Source organism: Fistularia commersonii, chromosome 14 (genome assembly GCF_037954325.1).
Source record: "Fistularia commersonii isolate RoL2024-O1a breed Wild chromosome 14, RoL_Fcom_v1.0, whole genome shotgun sequence".
Classification (NCBI taxonomy): Eukaryota; Metazoa; Chordata; class Actinopteri; order Syngnathiformes; family Fistulariidae; genus Fistularia; species Fistularia commersonii.
This window is the reverse complement of record NC_141297.1, coordinates 10,895,254-10,913,983: the sequence shown is the minus strand read 5'-3', so window position 1 is coordinate 10,913,983 and position 18,730 is coordinate 10,895,254. Positions and strand designations below refer to the sequence as shown.

The 18,730-nt window shown below is 37.6% G+C and overlaps 1 protein-coding gene across 1 annotated transcript in view; it reads left to right on the top strand.

The window, feature by feature from the left end:
- sema3g (semaphorin 3G) overlaps window positions 1-17,749 on the top strand; it is a 74,349-nt gene extending 56,600 nt beyond the window's left edge. Inside the window, exons 6-16 of the mRNA XM_086159317.1 lie at window positions 996-1,112; window positions 1,629-1,771; window positions 2,786-2,900; window positions 3,040-3,109; window positions 3,266-3,410; window positions 7,338-7,569; window positions 7,703-7,794; window positions 7,888-7,929; window positions 8,019-8,244; window positions 9,950-10,080; window positions 11,475-17,749. Of these exons, the coding sequence (XP_086015443.1) occupies window positions 996-1,112; window positions 1,629-1,771; window positions 2,786-2,900; window positions 3,040-3,109; window positions 3,266-3,410; window positions 7,338-7,569; window positions 7,703-7,794; window positions 7,888-7,929; window positions 8,019-8,244; window positions 9,950-10,080; window positions 11,475-11,990 (1,829 nt within the window). The 3' untranslated portion in view covers window positions 11,991-17,749. The remainder of the gene's footprint in view (window positions 1-995; window positions 1,113-1,628; window positions 1,772-2,785; window positions 2,901-3,039; window positions 3,110-3,265; window positions 3,411-7,337; window positions 7,570-7,702; window positions 7,795-7,887; window positions 7,930-8,018; window positions 8,245-9,949; window positions 10,081-11,474) is intronic.
- Window positions 17,750-18,730: the final 981 nt, after the last annotated feature.

The window sequence follows — 18,730 nt, the reverse complement described above, 5'->3', positions numbered from 1 at the left end:
AGGCTGGTCTACATTTTTAGGCCCTCATAAAACCAACAATTTCCTTTTTGATCTCATGTCTAAGTAAATGACTAACAGTTTTATGATATCTCACATCGGTCTGCAGCATCATTCAAGTACACACAACTAGTCAACTTATTGGGGAAAATAAAAAAATATACATACGTTCTGCAGATGTAAATTTTATTGAAACATTTTAAGAATAGGAAAAGGGGCCTTCCTGGTTAAATTCTGACGGGAAGTTTTTATGTTCTTTTGGTATTTGCATGGGTTTCCTTTGGGTTCTCCGGTTTTCTTCCACAGTCCAAAATATGCAGTAGGATTACTTGAGACCCCCAAATTGCCCAGATGTGTGAATGAAAGACAGAGCAGTCTCTAAATGCGGCTCTGTGATTGACCCTCTGCGACCCTCATTCCAAGATGAGCAGTATGGATGATGAATGAATGGATGAATGAGAAAAGAGCCCTGTCTTTAGTGGGTAAATGTGATATTTAGTATTTCTATTTTTGACCCAGTAAACTGTCCTTCACTTTCTCTCAAAGAAGATCATTGTCAGGGGTAAAAATTGGTTATTCACTAATAAGGGTTAATACTGATTAAAGTCTTTTCTTCATACTTACTGGTCAACACAAAGTTACAATTTTATTTCTATTAACAAGAAGATAAGTTATGAGATTTTGAAATGGACATTAATACATTATTAGTAGTCTCAGTGGAGGATCTGCTATTCAAACCTGCCTAATATTTGGTTTCAGATTAATCTCCTGCTATGCTCTGTAATGGTCTTATAATGGTCTGATTTCCACTTTGATTTTCATTCTTCTCTGTCATTTGTAATTCCATAGTTTCCAGCTAGACTTTGGTTATCCCTGATCTGTCATGGCTGCTGTTTGTCCATGTTTGATATGTCCTGTCTACTCTACAGTCCATCCTTTTCGCCAAAGCTTCTACCACTCACCCTTCTTCTCACCCACTCTCCATCTTTGTTGCTCAGGTGGGGAGTTGTACACAGGACTGACTGCAGATTTCTTAGGAAGAGACTCAGTGATTTTCAGGAGTATGGGAGGTCGCTCCACCATGAGGACAGAGACCGACCACAAAATTCTCCATGGTAACACATGGTCATGATACAGTTGTCTTCATTTCTTACGCACAAAACTCAAAAACAAGCAGAAAGAATTAGTATCTGTATGGGGACAAATAATGTCTATTTAAGTAGTAGTTAGTTAATCACTACATATCTTAATATGTACTGATTATCACTATATATTTAGATGAACTACTCTTAGTTGAGTTATTTTTACTTAATCACACCAAAACAAACAGAACAGTTTCGTCCTATTTTTTTTCTTTTTACTCTGGCATCAGTTTAACCAGAATAAAATGTACTAAAGTGCATTTGGTGCCAGGACTGAAAAGAAGAAATAATGTTGATCAATGATTTTAAGAAGAGTGACAAAAACCAGTATTGGGAGGTTACACAAGTTTGTATTCTTGGAAGGACAAGGTAATACTGCATGAAGAAAAACATGACAAATTATTGTTATAAGGTGACATTAAATCAACAATCCGACTGTTCATCGTTATATCTGTCTTCTTACTACCTCCCTGCTTCATCCCTGTGCAGATCCCAAGTTCATCGCGTCACACCTCATCCCAGACAACGATGACAGGGACAACGACAAAGTATATTTGTTCTTCACAGAGAAGACCACAGAGGCTGGGGATAGAGAGGGTGCCATACACACTCGTGTTGGACGAATATGTGCGGTGAGACACTTAAGTTTAGGGTTTCGCTCAAGAGAAAGATCCTCATCCAGCAGGCCTCTTGGGCTTTCATCTTTAGTGGTTGATGCACTATGGTTCTCAAATAAGAAAAAATCAAAATAGGTAAGCTCGACAACTTGTGAGTGATATCATGATTACCTGAAAGACACAACACCTTGGTCCTATCTAAATAAATCACAGCATCATAAGCCAAACGAAAATATGCTACATGCTTCACAAATGAATCAGAGAAAAGAAAACAAGTACATAAAAATACACCAATACACAGCTGCAAAATGACCTCGGCGACTTTTTGACTGTGTCTGAAAGGTTTCTGAGACAAAGTCTCCCCTTTATTTTCTTTGAATTCCCTTCCTTCTCCTCAAGTCTGTAATTCTCTCTCCCTGTTCCTGTGAGTTGTAGAAATTATCCCTCAGTCATCTTTTTTTCTCCCTTGGACAAGTATGAGCACTTGTCATTATTTCCTTTACCAGCACTTAGCAGCTCATTATGAACATGTTAAAATCACTATGGCTGCCCCCAAGCATATACAGTCACTTTGCAATCCATTAAATTCATCAAGACAGAGCAAATGTAGTATAATAGAACATCCATGCCATAAATCCTCCCATTTTAAGGGTCATAATATAATCAGTTGATGAGTTATTAATTTTCTTAAAGGTTGTTCGAGGCACCAAACATCAATCTTACTTACACCGACTATACTTCTTTAAACACATATGTAGAAAACCCGCTACATGAATCTGACCTTGTGACCTCATCAAATGCACATCTTAATGTTTCTAATATGTAAACAAAAACTGATGCAAGTCCCAGATTCTCTCATTGAATATGGATTTAAACACAAAAAGTCTTTCCCAAAGATGAGAAATGACACTTGTTTGATATTATTTTGGTTTTGAACTTAACCAAAACATTATGAACCCTTCTTATGGAGTTCAATGAATATTGGATGAATGTTTTACAGAGTTTGTGTATTTTTTTTTTTTCTGCCAGAATGATGTCGGAGGCCAGAGAGTTCTAGTAAATAAATGGAGCACTTTCATCAAAGCCAGACTGGTTTGTTCTGTGCCAGGACCTCACGGCATTGATACATACTTCAATCAACTAGGTAAGATTCATGTTGATGAAAAAAACTGCATATTGGTATGTAGTGTCTTGCAGACAGAATGTATGGAAATACTGTGTTACGTTTGTATACACCAAAAGAGGGAAAATTGTGACAGACTTTTTTATTTGTATAAAAAAAGAGGATGTTTTCCTACTGAGGACCAAGGATGAGAGAAACCCAGAGATCTATGCAGTCTTCAGCACAATCAGGTAAAAAAGAAAGCGGATAAAAATAAACACCGCAACTTATTACAATACCATATGTAATTGTATATGCAATACAAGTAACTTGGTTTTAATTTGAATCAATTAAGCTTAATGTTTATGGTGAAACACTCTTTGACCCACTCCTCTCTTTTTCCACAGTAATGTATTCCAGGGATTTGCTGTGTGTGTTTATCGAATGTCTGATATCAGAGAAGCTTTTAATGGCCCCTTTGCTCATAAAGAGGGCCCTGACTACCAGTGGGGGGCCTATGAAGGCAGGGTCCCTTACCCAAGACCAGGCGTGGTGAGTGATCGTTCACACCAGACACAGAAGCCCCATGACAGGCTGTCAGCGGTCATGGCCCATTTTGCATCTGGCCTATTGGCAAGCATACAGCCTGCTTTTTATTGTGCTTTCACATTGTGTATAATTAAGAATATAGTAAATATAATCTATAAATTGATCAAGTTTGCAACCATCTTATATCTATAACTATATATCTCTGCATGACGAGATTATTGTCATTAGAATCAGATTATGTCTATATTAATAAATATCCTGTCTAATGCAGCCACAGCGGGCCACCTGGCCAGTGTCTTCCTGAGCCGGTCCCAAGCCCTGATAAATGCAGAGTGTTGTGTCAGGAAGGGCATCCGGCGTACAACTTGTGCCAAAACCAAATATGGGAAGCAATAGTGAATATATTGGTAGGCGAATGCTGGAATTGGAGTTGCCAGGCAGGAGGTCTAGAGGAAGACCAAAGTAGTGAGAAAGGGTTAGTGAGAGAGAGGATACAGAGAATAAGGTTAGATGGTGAAGGTTGATTCACTGCGGCGACCCTTAAAGGGAAAGCCAAAAGGGAAACACAAAGAAGAAGAATGCATATCCTGTCTATTGTTTTACCATTTAATTCAAATTGAGGTAGAAGGTTCAAAGATTAACCATTATGATCTCTGATTTGCAGTTCTCTGATATGCATCATTTGTGATATTTTGTGTGGGCTGATCTTTAAATTGCCTCTGTAGGTAAGAGTGGTTAAAAATATTTACAGTAATGAGTATGGGATAATTTAAATTGTATTGGAAAATAACCTCCTCCCTTACCATATATTTTCCGTAGAAAAGGGTAGCCAATGTTACATGTAGTCACTGAATAAAAATGTGTGTATATTCTTTTTCTGCATTTGTAAGTAAAACACACCAAGTGAAAGCATAGGATCGAAATGAAGTGTCGCTATCGGTAAAGTAAACTACTGTACTTCTACTGTTAAATGCAGCTGTGGCGAGTGTTTACAGCTTAGGCTTTACCCTGGCTTACATCCTGACCATTGGCAGAGCGCTGTCATCCACAGTACTATAATTCACATATGTCACGAAGACTGTGTTGAAAACACCATATACACAATCAAATCTTGCAACTCATTATCAGGGTGAAGCAAAGCACACAAAGTCATGAGGAATATGAATAATGGGAAAAGAGAACAGATGGCTCTGAGGTTTCACTTTGCTGACTCTGATTAAGAGGAATGTCTTGGCCAAAAGTTGAGAGTAAGACAAGGTTGAAGGAAGAAAAGAAATGAGCAGAAGGTGATAATTTAGGGTAGACTGATGAAGTGGAACAGATGGTGAGAGGAGAAGGGGGCAGAACAGGATGGAAAGTGGAATAAATGATAAAGAAATCTCACTGAGATACCAGAGAACCTGTAAATCCCTATCACAACATCTCATTGGTTCTGGGCTTACTTATCTGGATCTTAAGGTAGAATCAAAATATTGTCATTATTCATTTTTAAACTGTTGAGATACTATGACACTGTTTTTTTTACGGTTTTTCATCAGAACAGATTTAGGCGTCATGGTTTTGAATATCCACTGCGTCCTCTTATTTATATTATAAAAGCTGACTAGGAATAGAAAACAGAAGCTTCTCTTTTCATCAATTGAGAAAAAAAGTAAGAAGAAAAAACAGATTTGTCTTCAAGATATTTTTCTTGGATTGTAACATCACTGTTTTATCTCATAAGATGATGTCTGATGCAGAATTATATGTCGATGGTGGGATCATCTTTAGAGCAGATTTACCAGGGCTTAACTGGGGTTTATCGAATCCCACCTGGACTTCGGGATGAGATTGTATGAACCTTTGAACTTTTTGATGGGTTTTCCAACCTTTCTCATCAACGTCTGCTCATGTTGTGTAGCCAACTCTGCTTGTTACTGAGCAGGTTTTCTCCTTTATTATATTTATACTGAACAATTTACTGGAGTATTTTGCTTGAATAAGCATTCAAGTCATTTTTACTGTGAAATTTTCTCAATCACATTGTATTATCCTGTCACCTCAATGCACACTGTGTGCTCAGCAAATTTTCTTTCACCTGCACAAGGGGTCTTCGGGGCTGATTTTATTTTCCATACTTTTCATCAAACTTTTCAAAGCAGCCAATGTTGCCAGGAATTATCCTTTTTTAAAAAGTTTAGAAGAAAATCAGTTCTATTTTTTTACTTAACTTTTAACCTTAACTACACATGCACTCATATTAATATATATATATATATATATAATATATATTATATATTAATATATATATATTAATATATATATATATATATACATGTGTGTATGTACATATATATATACATATACATACATATACATGTGTGTGTACATATATATATATACACACAAACACACTCGTAATTCAATTTATTTCGTTGTTTTTCAACTTTGTGACTTCAACATGAATAAAAAAATATTTCTGGATTCCTGAAGTGCAAATTGTTTTCACCATGCAACTAACATGTTTAACCTCGTAATGTCAATCATTTATTCTGTAATAATTTCATATAAACCACCTATTTTCATAACTATGATTACAGCACAATTACATTATGATTAATCTGAGTTCCAGAAGGTGGATTTAGGGCCATGGTTCCTAAGATGAAATGACAAAAAAGTTGTTGACCTAGAAGCTGCCTAAATTGTGTGTAGGGACCTTCAATCACAATAAGCATGAATTCATTAAATCTGTTTAGTTGGAATATGTGATATATTGTTTTAGGCATCTATCCAGTTGCGTGCAGTACAGGTGAAGGCTATGCAGAATTTTGATCTCAGCTACTCTATCTAGTTCGGGTCTTTGAAATAGATCAATTCCCCGAATGACATTCAGGAGGACTTGCAAACTGCATACTTAATTTAACTCACTTGAGCAAGCTAACACACCTACATCCATATATTCAGTTATAATGGAAGTGCGTAGGTATCTGCCAAATATGCTCAACCTTTCCCTTCATTTATTTTCACTTGGCTTTTAGCCAAGTGAATACTGTTTTGAAGAATTCTGTTTTGAATATATTAAATCTTATGGAGACCCGAAAGGTGCTGTTGAATCAAACAGTTGCTGCCAAGAAGGAGGCTAAACAATTTTTCTGTTCAGGATACCTTGAAAGGTAGCTTAAGCATGTTAGTGACTCAAATGAAAACATACTACTTTACATTGCACCGATGCTTTAGATCTACAAAATACTAAGATAACAGTGTTGAATGGTAGAAAGTTACCTTAAGCTTCTCATGTTCCCAATCAAGTTTTCAAGAGAGCCCATATTTTATCACTGTATAATATGTTGGCCTTGATCAAGTTACCAACACCATTCAGTGTGTTTTGAGAATGTAATAGCATTGAGATCCACCTACAATTCAAAGCTTATATCCATCATAGACTTTTCCAAGTGTTGTTTGATGAAAATGAAAATCTGCTTTATATGCTCGAGTAAAACAGCACTCTAATTGATTGCTTCAAATAACAGTTGTTTGATGCTTTTACTGCATGTTCTGAATTCAAAGAATCAATGCTATTTATCATTACCAGAATCAAAAATTATATTTTTGATTTAATTTTAATTCCTCTTTTTGCCACTGTTCTCCCGCTCTTAAATATCCAGAACTGATTCTATAGAGTCGATTTGTGTTACCTTTTTCTTGATATTTTGGAATCACAGTCAAATACAATGGCAAGGATAAGACTACAGTTCTTTTGGAATCCTAAGTAGTAGAGGTATAATGTTATGGTGACAAATGTCCAAACTGGTTTAAATTAGAATTTTAGTAAAATTTTACAAAATTTTTATTTAAAACTAAAATAATAGTTTAACTTTCATTGTCTTGTTTCAATACTTTCCACATTATTGGGTCTTCTAATTCTTTTAATTGCTGCCTGTGTTTCCTCAGTGCCCTAGTAAAATCACCAACCAGCCCGGCAGAGAGTTTGGTAGCACAAAGGACTTTCCCGATTCTGTGCTACAGTTTACCCGTAGCCACCCATTGATGTGGCGACCAGTATACCCTGCCTTTCGTCAGCCAGTGCTTGTAAAGGCAAATACTCCTTACAAGCTGAAACAAATTGTGGTGGACCGGGTGGAGGCAGAGGATGGACAGTATGATGTCATGTTCATTGGCACAGGTAGTCTTTATACTTGTACTGCCTATATTTTCATTTATGCGATTATCTTGATGGAAGTCAGGGATGCATCAGGAAAAGGGAATTGTATCAACATTCTTTTGTACTTAAGAGCATGTTTCTGCTTTCATACAAGACACTGGAACAGTTTTGAAGGTCATTTCCTTGCAAAGTGGAAACAGCCTCGAAACCGAAGTGATCACACTGGAGGAGCTTCAAGTATTCAAAGTATGTTTCATTGTATTACATATTATTTTTTATCACTGAATGCTTCTCTCAAATTGTAAAAACCTTTTAACTTAATTGCTGCCCTTTTATCAGGTACCTACCTCAATTACCTCAATGGACATATCAGTCAAAAGAGTAAGTTGATATCAGAACTAAGTAATTTAGTAGTGCACTTCTTCTTGTATGTTCTCCCCACTAATGTCTTTTCTTATCATGTCATACAGCAATCCCTGTATGTGGGATCCTCTGCAGGCGTGGCACAAGTGAAGCTGCATCGTTGTGAAACCTATGGGAAAGCTTGTGCCGAGTGTTGTCTTGCCAGAGACCCATACTGTGCCTGGGATGGATCGTCCTGTGCACGATACGCCCCAAACAGTAAACGCCGCTACCGCAGACAGGACATCAAGCATGGAAACCCTGCGCTTCAGTGTGTAGACCAGAACCCAAGTGGTAAATGTAGCTCTACTTCTCCTTAATTTGCCCTGGAAGTCTGGGCGACAGACCCACAATTGTTCAAACACTACCTGCAGGAAAAAAGAAAAAAACAAATAAACTCATTTTTGGTAGAGCAGTTAAATAAGCACAATTGTATAAAAAGTTTATCATTGTACAAAATAGGACCACATAGTATGCAAGGCACAGTTTCTTTGCCTTGAGGTTGTACACATTTTTGTATTTAAAAAGAATATTTCCAACTACTCTTTGTTGTACAAATGTTTGACAATTAAAACAGGATGAAGATTCTTGTCAGCCCTCAGACAAGCCGCACATCTTGTATTGTCTCCTCAAGGACAGCACTCCCTTTTCACTCTAATATTATCAAGCCAGACATAGGAAGAAGCAGTTAGTGTCTGCTCTTCTATATACTGTAATTTTGTTTATATACACCAGAGGTCTGGGGTAAGGAGATGCTGTTTGAGTCGTGCAAGCCTGTTTGAATGGAAAATACATACACACTTGTACTTTTTAAAGGCCAGTGTGTATCAGTGTGCCTCTTCATTATGTTGGAATGGCTGGCGGTTTGTTCCTTATCTATCAGAGGTGGATGTTGTACATTACACATGAATAAGTGTTAACGTTAAAACCACACAATGTTTATATCCAATGCCTAAACTGCATGCAGCATGTCATAGCTTGTCATATATTTCTCACTAGAGACTGCATCAAGATGGAGAATGCTTTAAAAAGAAATGTGGTGCGTAACATTCAGGCATGTAGGCACAATAAAACAGTTCATTGACTTTCCATGCAGTGACCCCTAAGAAACATGGTAAGAAGCAAGAGACATATTACAAAATGTAGTGCGCTTGTTTCTGCTTGAGTGAAAGAAAAACATGTTGAGAGACTTTTTAGATGCCTGCAGACTTAGAGGAACATTAGCTATCAGATGAAGAAACAGAAATGGAAAACAGCAAACAGGTGGATGAAAACAGATAAGATGATATGGGGGTGAGGCCAGGAAGAAGTGTGAAGACGGACAAGCTATGGAGAGGCAGGGAAAAAAAGGATGTGTGGATGTGTTGAATGTGTTTTTCCTCACCTCAGTGTAGGTATGGAGCGCTTGATGAAAGATGTCTCCCTCAAAGCCTCTGGATGAAGTCCATTTTAACAAGGTTTCTTTGTGCTAAGGTGTCAGGTTGTTGTTAAAAGTAAACTTCCCTGATATGAGGCATTTATTTTCTTGAGTGAAATTAATCCTAGAATGCACAATGGCGTGATAAAGGTGCAATGAACAAGGCATGCATTCATATGACAAGTGAGAAGAAGATTGAGTTACCCTCAAGTCTCTTCTTGTTTAGGAAACTTGAAATATTGTTATCTTAAAGCCTTTTCCTCATATACATGATACGTTTAACAGTTATGTGTGATTTTTACTGAGTACAAATGCCTCAATGCTTGAAATGCTTGTGGACCAAGAGATTAGATGTTGACAGAAGGTCTGTGCCATGTCATAGTTTGACCTCTTTAGACAGAGAGGGTCAGTCCCAATTCAGATATCTAACCATAACAATACTTCATGGATTTAATCTATTACAAAAACACACAAGGGCATTCCCAAATAGCTTTGAGACATATGTATGATTACACACATTTTACGTTGACAATATGTGGGGTATTTACTTGTTGTTTATCATGTTCTTCCTCTTTGCAACAGATGACTTCGATGTGATGGAGGACAGGGTTGTGTATGGGACTGAGAACAATAGCACGTTCCTGGAATGTGTTCCTCGCTCTCCACAAGCTACTGTTACTTGGCTGTTTCAACATGATGATCGCAAGGAAGAGGTAAATTCAGATTTGAATATAACGCCGAAGGGAGGGAGGTTTGGATAGCTTATTTCACACAGGCTGGCTCCAGTGAAACTCCTGGCAAACAGTCATCTGAGTAAACCTTTGAGACTAAGCTTTCTCTGTCAGTTTGGCACGTGTTTGACACATTTGACAGCCATTTGACATATGGTTTAAATTAAGCAGTTATTTTTCAAAAGCATCAGCGCTCATTCTCTTTAACAAACAGTGACCTTTGAAAACTGTCACTGCATTTCATAGACTCCCAAACTGTCACTCAATGTCTTCAGGCTGCTGTGACTCCAAAGCACCATTGCAAAAATCCTTTTAAAGTGCTACTTAGAAAATGATGTTGTTTTGTGTGCTCACACCCACAGTAATCATTCATCTGCTTGAGGTTATGTTTCTCCAGGCTTTACTGAGTGCCTCGGTCAGCTATGCAAGTATTAAGACATTACCACCCCTCTCCATTTCCCTGCAAATAAACATTTGGCTGCCACTCCAGCTGACAAGACTGCCATGTTTGTGTTGGCACCAAAGGGTAGTTAGGGAAGCAGAGGTATGGAATCTGGGTGAGGAAGAGAAAGAGTAATAACAGGCAAACTGAAAAGGAGAAGTGGCGTGACCTGAATGTGGAGCGAATGAATAAAAAGAGTGGCTGAATTTCCCAGTACATTTTTACTGTTGCAATTCAAGCTGACAAATCAGGCTCTTTTCTTCATTCTTTTAATTCTTTTCACATGATTGAAAGTTTTGTTTTTGTTTCTGTTTTTCTTTACTTGTCTGAATGTTTGCATTTGTGGCTTTTAACCTAGGTTGTCTTTAGTGAGTATGTTTGTGCATTTATAATATTCAAAACCAAATAGTTTAATGACATAAGGCATCTGCAGCTTATGCAAACGGCATTAACAAACTTCTGGTTTAAAACATAATGATAGATATTGCTTTGCAACAGTGTCACACCAATATAGAAAATATAAAACCAAACCAAAACTTGTTTATAATAACCTCCGCTATACAAAGTTTTAAAATATGTATGATTTCACATTGCTTTCCCACAAAAATGAATAACTGACCAAATAAAATATAAAAAAATTAGCATGCCCTCTTTTTCTCTCGCTTTAAGAACTTCTAGATTGATTCAATCCAGCCGACACTCTCACTCGACACATCACTCACTCCAATCTCTGTTTTGTGCTCAGCTTGATCAGCTAGTGACTCCATTTTAGAAGGAGGGAGCTTTTGTCATTTGAGTTGGCCAAAATCGACCTTACTAGATTTGATTATACTTGTGACAAGGGTCAATTAAACTCTTTCAATATGTTTTGATCATTACTGATACTAAGTAATACCAAGACATCTCTGAATGCATGAACCCCTGTCACATGCAGGTAAAGCTGGATGATCGTGTGATGTCTACAGAGCAAGGCCTTCTCTTTCGTCGCCTCTTTATCCAAGATGAAGGTGTCTACATCTGCCGCTCTAAAGAGTATGGTTTCACGCAGACTCTTGCCCGGCTCACGCTTGAAGTCCTCCAAGGGGAAGTTTTGGACGAGCTAATGGCACGTAACAATGTTGGCATCCCTGACTCGTTCAAGGATCGTGCAGCTGGAGGCTACAGGACCTGGATGCCTTGTAGTGGGTACAGCAGAGCGGGTTCAACAGGCCAAATCAGCCAATCACGCACATGGTTCAAAGATATCATGCAGCTTATTGGTCCGTCAAACCTGCCACAAGTGGAGGAATACTGTGAGAGGATGTGGTGCAATGATAAGATGAGAAGAAAACACAAGAGCATGCTGGAGAAATATCGCCAGGCTCAAGAAAGCGCAAGAAAGGCACGAAGCAAGAGCCCTGGAGAACGCAACCGGACGCCGCGGGACCTTGGTGCTCGAGTGGAGCCTTAGAGAGAACACTGTGAAGGAAAAGAGGAAAATAAAGGGGACCGTTATTGCAGTAATGGACAAATGAATGGGGAGCCACTTTGAATTATTGAAGCTGGACCTGCTCGTAGGAGGTTAGTAGGTATTGAGAAATCATTGTATTGGTATTTTTGAAGACAGAGTTGTTTTTTTGTAATCGTTGTTCAATCTTATCCTGGTAACTGGAGTCAGTGTCTTTATTTTCTTTCCAGTTGCCAGGATAAAATTTGACAACAGTTAACCATGACCAAGATGACTGGGAACTTTCGCAGACATTGTGCATATAGCTTCATAGTATCAGTGTGTTCAGTTTTTTGGGCATTGTTGATAATGCTGACGATGATGAGGAGATGACATAAGATCGTACCAATAAGCGTTAAGAATGATCTTTTAAAATAATGAATCTATGATTCCTCCACCTTCCATCATATCTCACATTCACTTCTATTTATATGTCAAAAAAATGAAAAAGACACCATGTCTTTATCATAGCATGTCATTTGTCACTGAGAAATCATTAATTGTTTGTCGAACCTGACAGTCTAAAAATGTTTGTATGCAGGTGGTTTTACTCGACCTTCAGCTGACCCCTTTTACCGTTTGTTTCATCAGTAAAAAATGTTCCGATTCTCATTTTGTGAACAGTTATGAATTAGTATAATAATTCATGTAAAAAAAATCAACCTTAATTGTAGACTAGGGTTCTAATTAAAGAGAAAAGAGTGGTCGAATGTATTTTAAATTTAACTACCTTTCTTTTAACGAGGCAGTCATCTTGCCTCAGTAAATACAGCTTTTATCAACTGTTCACGGTTAATTTTAAACACAATCACTGGATTTATTTTCTTCTCATTTGTCTTTAAATTTTCATGCCTGTGTGTTCTGATAGAACCTGCATGTTTGACCATCTAGAGATGAAATTCACTTAAATTCAGAAGAGAAATAGACTGCCAAAGGTGCATACAAAGCTAAGCCACTTACTGTGCTTTCAGGTAAAACTGAAATCTCACCCCTAACACTGAATCCATCAGCGCATCTACCTTAAAACTGGAAACTACATTGAAACGACTGTTGACAGTTCAGCAGAAAGAAAGTGCTTTGCTTTTTTTTTCCACTGTGCAAGGTTGAGCCAGCTAAATAGTCACATACTTAGCCTTACAAATGCCATCTGTGTATTTTCATGTTTCAGGGCACATCATGTAACACCTTCTAAGATATACTGACAGCCAAACTCAGAGATTGATGATGTATTAAAGGTCTTTACTTGTTTAAGCTGTGTTTTTTACATATCTAGAATAAAAAACAAATTTATAATAATAATTAAAAAATCAGAATAAGAATACTTTAACGATCCCCAGCGGGGATATTGCTCAAATACTTGAATAGTTACAATGGTGACTGAATTCGCTTGCCCCTTTTTTTATCAAACTTGATTTGTCAGAATCAGAAAAGGTGCAAAATCTAATTTTCTTAATCATGTCAATTTTTCTTCTTTTTTAACCTTTTGAACACCAGCTGGAAAAAAACTTCATTACTCCAACCCAGATCAGCAGCTGTGGCAACCATTTATGATGCCCAATGGGATATTATCTCCCAAATACAGTGGGAGGAAGTATGAGGCGGATTCTCTTTCCTTTATTCTCTGGAAACATAGATTTAAAATCAAATTCATTTCACAGTTGTTTTTTTTCACAACTACTATTTTAAATTCTGAAGAAAATACAGGGACAGTATAAATTCAGCTGTAAGAAATGATGATGGTGACCTGAGAAAAGAAGGCTGTTAGATTGAATGAAGAATGAAGTGACTACTTCTTCTCCTTTCGACTTTTCTCTTCAGGGGTTGCCACAGCGAATCAACCTTCTACATCTAACTCTGTATGATCCTCTCTCATTCCAACTACATTTGTATCCTCTGCCACTGTGTCCATAAATCTTCTCTTTGGTCTTCCTCTTGACCTCCTGCCTGGCAGCTCCAATTCCAGCATCCATCAATCAATATATTCACTATCACTCATGTACATGACCAAACCATCTCAGTATGGCGTCTCTGACCTTATCTCCAAAACATCTAACATGTGCTGTTCCTCTGATAGACTCATTCCTTATCCTATCCATCATTGTCACTCCCAAAGAGAACCATAGCATCTTCATCTCTATTTCTAGGCCATACAGCATCGCTGGTCTCACCACTTTCTTGTACACCTTTCCCTTCATTCTGGCTGAATTGCATAGTACCCCTGACACTTTTCTCCACCCATTCCAACCTGCTTGAACCCGTCTCTTCACCTCTTTTCCACACTGTCCGCTGCTCTGGACTGTTGACCCTAAGTACCTGAAATCCTCCAACTTCTTGATCTCCACTCCCTGGAGCCTCACCATTCCGGGTTCCTCTCATTCACACACAAATGCGCTGTCTTGCTGCAACTAACCATCGTTCCTCTCCTTTCTAGCGCATACCTCCACCTCTTTAGATTTTCCTCCACCTGTTCTCTGCTCTCACCATAGATCACCATGTCACCTGCAACAACATGGTCCATCGAGATCCCTGTCTAACCTCATCTGTCACCAAGAAGGGGTGCGAACAAGAAGGGGCTCAGAGCTGATCCCTGATGAAGCCCCACCTCCACCTCGAACTTCTCTGTTACCCCTATGGCACTCCGCACCACTGTCTCATAGCTAGCATGCCTGTCCTGAACCAGTCTAACATACTTCTCTGCTACTCCAGACTTCCTCATACAGTTCCAGAGTTCCTCTCCTGGCACCCAGTCATATGCTTTTTCTAGGTGTACAAAAAAAAATGCAGCTCCCTTTGGCCTTCTCTGTACTTCTCCAAAAGAATTCTCAAAGCAAATACTGCATCTGTAGTACTCTTTCTAGGCATGAAGCCATACTGCTGTTCACAAATGCTGACTTCTGCTCTCAGTCTAGTTTCCGCTACTCTTTCCCATAACTTCATTGAATGGATCATCAACTTTATTCCTCTAGTTGCCACAACTCTGCACATCCCCATTATTCTTAAAAATGGGCAACATCACACTTCTTCTCCATTCCTTAGGCATCTTCTCTCTCTCTCAGATCCTGATGCTTCCACTGGTACCCTGTAGGTCATCGGTACCAATGGGGGTCGTTGTTAACTCGGGACTCAACTGATCTAATATGAGATTATCAGGTGTGATTTGCATGTTTGGTGTTGGCAAAAGTTTTACGCCGGAGGCCCTTCCTGACGCAACCCTCTGTCTGGGAGACACTTGCCTTGAGGCTACATTATTGGTGATAAGTGACAATTGTAACTTAAATGCTTGAATGTAGATTATCACATTGGCAAAATGTGGTACCCATTATTTTTCTCTTTTTTCTTGCATGATGAAAGTGAAACTAAATTTTTCGAAAGGCTTTTGCTGTACAAACGAACACCAGAGAACATGCTTTCAGTGTCAGCTGCTGCTTAAGTCAGCATGAGTCAACTTGTTTGTCCTGCAAAAATGGGTGTGGTGCAGAGCTTTTCATTCCTCTTGGATTTCAGACCTACAGTTCATGCTGGTAAAATGTGCACGTTATTATGTTATGCAATTTTGGAATTTAGCTTTAAATTTCAAGATGATATTTTTAAATCAATTCAGCTCTCCACGGCACAATGTTTGTGGTGGCAGCCATCACCGACACACACCCAGTCTCTTTCCCCCCAGGGCAGAAGTTTTATAACAACAAACTCTGTGTTCATGCTGAATCCCTGTCAATCATTTAAATCCATTCATGGAGCAAAAACCCAAACATAGAAGAATCCCGATATTATACTTCTGTTTGTCTTGTCATGGTGACTTAGAAATATAGGTGTGGTTAAAAAGAACTGTTTTACCAGGAAAAAAAAAGCAAGCACACCAACTAATTAAAAACCACACACAGTCTGATATATCAGCTTCACATTTTAATATCTATAGATATTCCAATTTGGGTGAATATTTCCCCCCAGAGTGTGGTGCCGCATATAGAGAACAACCATCCAGGGTTACCTGTTCTCACACTGCCCTGCACTCAGAAAAAATGAAATTCGGGGGAAATCCTGATTTGTCCTATTTGAACAAAAAAAAACAAAAGATGTATATTTTATTTATATACTACAAACCACATCAACGCTTAACCTTAAGCTGAAGGACTTTACTAGGTCAGATACCATTTGGATCATGATTATACAGCACCAGTTTGTTTGTAACCACACTCAAGCCACTATCAGCTTTAAGGCCATTGTTCCACACTTGAGTTTGCTGGCTGGTCAGATGGCTTGAGTGCTTGCATAAATATACAAATAAGGAAAACACACTAGTTTGATTCAACTAAACTACATAGTGTATAGTTAAAAAAGAAATATACATCATTTAATGCCACAGGTGATGATGTTAAAACAATGCAGGAGTCAATGGAAATATCAAATGTGGATCTTAAAAGCTTATCAAAAAGTGTCTGTTAATAAATCACCCCTGCTGTGTCTGCCAGCATCTTTGTTTCCCTCAGTGATATGTAACTTTTGTGTATATTTATGGAAGATGGTATGTCTATTCTAGTAGTCTTATTCTTGTTGAATGACATTCATGATACGGGAATTTTTCACAGCAGCAAAATGAAAAAGGGAGGAGTGAGGAGGGCTGGAAGAGACTCTAAAAAATCAACCGCTATGTTGTCAAGTATGCTTTCGCAGTTTCGTAAAGCACCAAGCTCTATCAAAATACATTTCATACTCATAAGGAGTATGTTTATAAAACAGTGACACATTTTCCCAATGGTATGTCCAGCACGCTTTACCACAGTGTTTATTTTCTTAGTCTGAGGATTATGTGTGTTGCTTTTAGACTCTAATTAAAATGTTTTGTCTAAAAATATTGTGTGTGGCATATTTGAACTAAAAAAAAAAGGTTAAAAAAGGAAGCTATTCACACTGAAGACAGACGATGCACAATGTAAACTAGTTAAAAAGCTCTTTTTTGATCTCTCTTCAAGGATCCTGTTTTTTGTTTAATTATATGTTCGTTTTTTCATGGTAAAGGCTAGCTATAACTTTCACTTTGTTTGATCTATGAAGATAATAAATTGTTGTTGTTGTATTGTTTTCTGAAAATAAGTACTGATACTCAATGTTGAACTGAATCATATAACTCACAGGCATGCTTAAAAATGCTGTTTGTTCATAGTTGCAAAAATTCTGTGGTAAAAATTTGCCATTGCTGTATACACTACAGTAATATGTAAATGTACAAACTGCTCTTGTCCTTAAATGCATTTCGGTTGTGGTACAGTTGCACGGTGTGATGTGATATTACGTGTGCTTCATAGTCTTAACTAACTCTTACAATGTTCTTACTCTGTATTCAAAATCAGTTCATCTTAATTACTAAAATTAAAGTGAAGATTCAATCAAATGCCCTGACTTAACAATACTCTATTGTGTTTCTCTGTATGTATCCAGAAAGGTCTGTGATATTGTCTAGGTGTTTAACACTCATTAATCTTGGGATTCATTTGTGAGACCTGGGGCAATTCCATGAAATCACCATGAGGTGATTTAACTCTATACGTGCTCATTACTTGACTTATCAAATGTGCCCTGCTTTGTTCTGTAAACTTATAATGGTTGTTGAGATTCTGAGAGTGTAATTTAATAGTGTATGTATTATTTAAATGCCCTTTCTTTATGCATGCTATGTAGTTGTATGCGATTTACAGAATTAAACATTCATTTTCTGACATGTAGACAATCAGTGTGTGTGAGACTTTTAAATGAGGTTTTAAGAAATCAGCACATCTGATGTTTCTCATGACAGTATTGCATTTATGTGCCGCCGATTCAAACACAGATAAACATGAAATAAGCCATAGTTAGCAACCATCTAATAATGAATCATGACAAAAGACAAAAGCTGTTGTATGTTCCATATCTGCTTTTCATTGTCATTTTCATTATTTTATTTGTATATATGTGTTTGCTTTTCTGTGTGTGTGTGTGTGTGTGTGTGTGTGTGTGTGTGTGTGTGTGTGTGTGTGTGTGTGTGTCACTTGTTGTTGCAGTTGTGATATAATGGTCAAGAAGTCATCTAACATTAACCCATAAAAGATTAGAGTAATATCAGTGAATATCTGTGCACATGAACACACAGCCATGTACACAGTAAATTTTAACATCAACTTTAAACTGAAAGCCCTGTTAAGTCCCTTAACTGGGACTTTGTGAATATGGGCTGCAGAAATATTCAAGCTACAACGAAAATTCAAAGCCTGTAGAAAGCATAAAAACCTTAATGTGTATTGAATTTAAAGGTATGCTAGGTCAGCTTTATTTGTTTTGTAATTTTTCAATTGTGTGTAATTATTATTCCCTCTTTTCACACTGCCTTCTCGCTTTGTTTTTTTTCAAACAGACTGTGTAGTGTGATAATATGATTGTGGTTAAGACATTGTTGCTTATAATTTTTTTTTGTCTCTAATAAGGGGAAAAACGAAGCAAGATTTTTTTCCAACAAATTGTGATCAGGTCAAGTGTTAGACATAGATATAAAGCTTCATATTTTTTTGAGTACATGTGTATGTTTGTGTTTGCGGTTGTGGTTTCAGTGTGTGTGTGTGTGTATGTGTGTGTAATTAATTCGATTCGCTTTTTCTTAGTAATCTTTCTGCTGCTTTGGTCTGGACCTTCATGTGATTTAAATAACAATCTTGTCATATTTGTTTGAATCT